Source organism: Ranitomeya imitator, chromosome 7 (assembly GCF_032444005.1).
Source record: "Ranitomeya imitator isolate aRanImi1 chromosome 7, aRanImi1.pri, whole genome shotgun sequence".
Lineage (NCBI taxonomy): Eukaryota > Metazoa > Chordata > Amphibia > Anura > Dendrobatidae > Ranitomeya > Ranitomeya imitator.
This window is the reverse complement of record NC_091288.1, coordinates 100,647,462-100,653,461: the sequence shown is the minus strand read 5'-3', so window position 1 is coordinate 100,653,461 and position 6,000 is coordinate 100,647,462. Positions and strand designations below refer to the sequence as shown.

Genomic DNA, 6,000 nt, shown 5'->3' with positions numbered 1-6,000 from the left:
GTGCAGAAGGGTACAGAGGTCCTTGGACAAAGACCGCTGTATCGTTGAAAGTCGATGACCTGAGGGGTGTGAACGTCAGAAATGAGCACACAGCTTACGTGCTTTCTGCAGCAGCTCACCCAGGCCAGGATAGTGGCAGAGAAAATGCTGTACCACCAGGTTGAGGACGTGAGCCATGCAAAGTGCCTTTCCTGGATGCAGGTTCAGTGGGGACAGCCATTGATCAAACTCAGCCTGGAGAGCTGTCCACAACTCTTCAGCTGTATGACCGCGATCTCCAAGGCATATCAATTTTAATACTGCCTGATTGCAGTGAACCCTGGCTGTGCAGTAGAGGTGGTGGGGATTCGCTCTGTACTGTTGGAACGCGGGTCTCATTAAGGCAGAGGTTGAGGGTGCAGGTGGAGGCCCTTGAGGAGATAGAGGAGGCAGAAGCAGTGGAGGAAGTGTTAAATGTAGAGGTTTGTCCTGCAAGCTTTGGGGATTCCAAGACTTGTGGAGCAGCGCCTCCCCCACAGCCACCAGTCACCGAGATGCAACGCCCTTGGCCAAGTGTCTGGTGAAATGTACCCTGGCAGATTTAGTCAAGGAACGGGTGATGTTGTCTGCGACATGCTGGTGTAGCGCAGGCACAGCTTTCTTAGAAAAGAAATGGCGACTGGGCAATTGGTACTGGGGAACTGCGCTGGCCATCAGCTATCAGAAACGGTCTGTATCTACCAGGCGGAAAGGCAGCATTTTCGTGGCCAACAGATTGGAGATGGTAGAGTTCAACCTCTTAGCTTTGTCATGCGTAGGAGGAAACAATCTTTTACGTGACCCCAACTGCGGAACCGTGAGCTGGCTGCAGTGCTGAGAGAGGGTGGAGTACGGTGAAGTGGACAAACTGCTGGGCCGTGAGCTCATTCTCGGAAATCGGTCAAAAACAACTGGCATGTCCACTTCCGTTACAGCTGATGGCTGGCTCTCAGTCAGCATGACTGGAGCGGTTAAAGAACCCAAGATTCTGCGGTCGAAGACCTGCGCTCCAATAGATGGCATGGACACAGAGGAGGAAGAAGCAGCAGATGCGATTGATGGGTGTTGAGGTCCACATTTTTGCGTAGAGGGATTCCCACAGTAACACATGTTGATCGTGCAAGGTTCTTACATTTAGTAGTCAAAAAATTGTACTTTTTACTTCAAATTTTTTTGCAAAGTTGACAGATTACGCGAGTTGGCTCATCCTTTGCAGTGTCAAAAAAGGCCCAAGCTAGGCAACCCTTGCCACCTAGGCAAGCTGCAGACCCACGGATGCTGATGGTCACAGCCACAGGCTGAAGATGCATTGCTCATCGTGGCTGCATCACATGTCTGAGACGTACAACGAGATGTACGACGCATGGAAAGTACCACAGATATGCACGAGATAACATTGATCCAAAGCAGCTCATAGGATATTATTTATAGGAGAAAGTAATGCAACAAGTGACTGGTGACAAGAAAAGTAACACACACACAGTGGTGTAATTGTAAAAAGTAAATAAATCATATGAGCTGCTTTGGACCAATGTTATCTGGTGCATATCTGTGTTACTTTCCATGTTCTATCTGATCCATCTAGTCTTTTAATTGGCTCCTTCCATTTCCAAATAGTTTCATTATTTATGGTGTAATTATTTATGGAACCACTTGGCGTCCTCATTGCATTTATTTATAAGTAATATTTTTACTCACTGTAGCTTCATATTTACGCTCCTTTATGATCACTTTTGTCATAATTGGGTGTAATATATATATATATATATATATAATGTTTGTATGGACCTTAAACACTTAAAATCATGTAATGATCAGTATTCAATTTCATTTATTTGGAATCTGCATAGACTGTTCTATGCAGGGGATTTTCTCAGTCCAGTTTTCACCCTTTTAATGAAACAAGCAAAAACAAAACAGTTTAATACAATTGTCAATTTTATTATTTGGGATTTGTCTGCTTCTGTTTTTTTGATACATATCTATTTTGGGAAGTACCCCTACATATTGGCCCTCTATAGGTTTTCATTCATACATATATGTGGGATAGTATATCAGAGATGGGACTATCCTCTTCAAACCATAGATTTCTGTAAAACAGGTTTCTACAAGAAAGGTAAGGATTCAATCATCAATAAAGCCCCTATAAATAAATGCCATTAGTTGGGGTATAAAATGCTGATGACAGGTTCTGTTTAAAGTCACGCACTGTTCAGAATTTTATGAAAATTGCCTAAGACTAATTAGTCTCATACACAATCAACCATAAAGTACCCCACCTATCCTCTGCTATAACGCAGCCACTCTGCTGGTCCCCTGCAGGAATACCATTTTTGCATAGGTTAGACCACCCCTACTTGTAAAACTCTTGTCTGCCTTTTGTCACAAGTATGTGAGTGGGGAAACAATGGAACATAAAAACTGAAAAAAAAAATGGAGTACAGAAGACTCCTTGTAAAGTTAGGCCCAGAAATATTTGGACAGTGACAAGTTTTGGATTTTAGAGGTTTACCAAAGTTTACAGTATTCAAGATACAGTAATCTAATCAATATGGGCTTAATAGCTTTTGGCATTTTTAGGTGAGTTTTGACCAGCTCCAACAAATTTTGATAAAGCTTAGAAGAGAGAAGGTGAGTCAGAGCTGCAGACAAATTCATCATAATTTGCATCTTAAAAGTTATAAAGGCACAGATGATTGGCCTCGGGGAGACCAAAACATCCAACACCGCGGAGACACCATCACGTGTTTCTCAACGCAGTGATTCCAGAACACTGCCCCCATCCCTTATGGGAAATATGTAGATGCATGTAAAGAAGCTGCGGAGACACCATCACGTGTTTCTCGACGCAAGCAGTGAATAGCCAGGCCTTTCCCCGGAAAGGAACAACCACGGGAAGGGCAGCATCCTATGAAGGAAAGCCACCTATGCCAAGCATGGTATCCAACCACAGACAGCTGTTTCGGGGTGTTTGCCCCTCATCAGTGTGGAGTAGGAATCTGGCTATTAGGAGCAGTGCCTAGTAAAAAGGCTATAAAGGCACAGATGATTGGCCTCGGGGAGACCAAAACATCCAACACCGCGGAGACACCATCACGTGTTTCTCAACGCAGTGATTCCAGAACACTGCCCCCATCCCTTATGGGAAATATGTAGATGCATGTAAAGAAGCTGCGGAGACACCATCACGTGTTTCTCGACGCAAGCAGTGAATAGCCAGGCCTTTCCCCGGAAAGGAACAACCACGGGAAGGGCAGCATCCTATGAAGGAAAGCCACCTATGCCAAGCATGGTATCCATCCACAGACAGCTGTTTTATAGCCTTTTTACTAGGCACTGCTCCTAATAGCCAGATTCCTACTCCACACTGATGAGGGGCAAAAACCCCGAAACAGCTGTCTGTGGATGGATACCATGCTTGGCATAGGTGGCTTTCCTTCATAGGATGCTGCCCTTCCCATGGTTGTTCCTTCCCGGGGAAAGGCCTGGCTATTCACTGCTTGCGTCGAGAAACACGTGATGGTGTCTCCGCAGCTTCTTTACATCTTAAAAGTGTCATAAATCAGGAAAGAAATGTTCCTCCATTACCTGACTATGGCACACACCAGCTGAAAGATATGCCAAACACATTAAAGAGGAGGACACCTCTCAATGAATTTAGGGCATCTTACTCCAACGCACCCCTTCATTAAGGCGGGAATGCACAACGCCAGTGCTGATAAATCCGGCCAATGGGACTATTCACAAGTGCTTGACGAGGTCCTTGTGTCTAATGTTCTATGAAGAGACAGGACATGGAGTCCGCTTGGATTTATCAGCTCATCTTATATTATACTAGTCGATTAATCAAATAAGCCAAAGACACTGCTAAAATGGGAGAGATTTTTAATTTATCAAATAATTTTACATAGTTAAAAAGACTGACGAAGTAGCAGAAAGGCCATTCTGAATCCTAGAAGCCCATTATCAGGTTCCATTAAATTATATCGTTCTCATGAGATTCAATCTGTTGTGTTTTATCTGCCTGCACTAAATTTTGACTGGAGGAGAGACCCCCAAAAATATTTTCTCCCAAGAACTCCACTTTCTGAGCTTCAGTCATCATTATAAACTGGTTTACAGGAACCTGGAAAAGAAAAAGGAGACGGAGATAAGGAATGGTAAAAAATTATTATAATACAATATTATCCAGCAAATGAAGGATTACTGCTGTAGGAGGTAAAGCAAACTCATTTTCTAATTGACATAATATAGCTGCTAAATGGCATCCATTATTCAGCTCCAGTCATTCTCTATGAAGTCGAGCGCTGTGCTCTGCTATCTGCCATAGAGAATAAATGGAGCAGGGGTGCACAAGTATGGCCACTGTCCTATTCAGACACAGAATTCAGAGCTGCCAGTGGTCGGGCGCCGCCTCCTCTTGCTTCATTAGCATCTTGTTTTTCTATTGTATCAATACTAGTGATGAGCGAATATACTCGTTACTCGAGATTTTCAGAGCACGCTCGGGGTCCTCCGAGTATTTGTTAGTGCTCGGAGATTAAGTTTTCATCACGGCAACTGAATGATTTACATCTGTTAGCCAGCTTGATTACATGTGGGGATTCCCTACCAACCAGGCAACCCCCACATGTACTTATGCTGGCTAACAGATGTAAATCATTCAGCTGCGGCGATGAAAACTAAATATCTGAGCACTAACAAATACTAAGAGGACCCCCGAGCATGCTCGGGAAATCTCAAGTAACGAATAAATTCGCTCATAACTAATCAATACACATTTCATGCAATACAATGCAAATCAATTATGTTAAAATCATATAATGTGATTTTTTTTTTTTTAACATCCTGTCTCACAGTTGAAGTGTACCTACGATAAAAGTTACAGACCTCTTTATTCTCTGTAAGTGGGAAAACTTGCAAAATCGGCAATGTATCAAATACTTATTTTCCCTAACGGTATGTGAATAGGTTCATGTTTATAATGTAGGTTCTTTACCACTGTGGACATTATTTGTAAACTTGATACTTTTCATGTACCTATTCTATCTTACCATATGTACTTTTACGTACTTTTAGGATTCCAGTGAGCTGAAAATTATCATCTTATCCGATTACTTAGATATATTATACATGTAATCCTATTTTTTAAAAGCTAATATATATATATATTATATTATAGAACCAGTTCAATAGCTAATTATATATATATATATATATATATATATATATATATATATATATTAGCTATTGAACCCATTCTACGCCCGGGTGGCGAGCATCTATATTGGTACATGGTCTCCATCCTGGTATGTGCTGCTCCATCCTGCGTACCCATCCTGTCATGAGCTGCTCCATCCTGCGTCCCCATCCTGTCATGTGCTGCTCCCATCCTGCGTCCCCATCCTGTCATGAGCTGCTCCATCCTGCGTCCCCATCCTGTCATGTGCTGCACCCATCCTGCACCCCCATTCTGACATGTGCTGCTCCAATCCTGCACCCCCATTCTGACATGTGCTGCTCCAATCCTGCACCCCCATTCTGACATGTGCTGCACCCATCCTGCACCCCCATCCTGCCATGTGTTGCACCCATCTTGCGCCCCCATTCTGTCATGTGTTGCACCCATCCTGCGCCCCCATTCTGTCATGTGCTGCTCCCATCCTGCGCCCCCATTGTGACATGTGCTGCACCCATCCTGCGCCTCCATTCTGACATGTGCTGCACCCATCCTGCGCCTCCATTCTGACATGTTCTGCACCCATCCTGTGCCTCCATTCTGTCATGTGTTGCACCCATCCTGCGCCCCCATTCTGTCAGGTGCTGCTCCCATCCTGCGCCCCCATTTTAACATGTGCTGCTCCCATCCTGCGCCCCCATTCTGACATGTGCTGCACCCATCCTGCGCCTCCATTCTGACATGTGCTGCACCCATCCTGCGCCTCCATTCTGACATGTTCTGCACCCATCCTGTCATGTGCT

The 6,000-nt window shown here is 44.1% G+C and overlaps 1 protein-coding gene across 4 annotated transcripts in view; it reads right to left on the bottom strand.

Annotated features, from left to right (window-relative positions):
- Positions 1-3,886: 3,886 nt before the first annotated feature.
- FASTKD2 (FAST kinase domains 2) overlaps positions 3,887-6,000 on the bottom strand; it is a 53,779-nt gene continuing 51,665 nt past the window's right edge. For all 4 annotated transcript variants that reach the window (XM_069733689.1, XM_069733692.1, XM_069733690.1 and 1 more), the window contains one exon: positions 3,887-4,144. In XM_069733689.1, the coding sequence (XP_069589790.1) occupies positions 3,995-4,144 (150 nt within the window). In that variant the 3' untranslated portion in view covers positions 3,887-3,994. The remainder of the gene's footprint in view (positions 4,145-6,000) is intronic.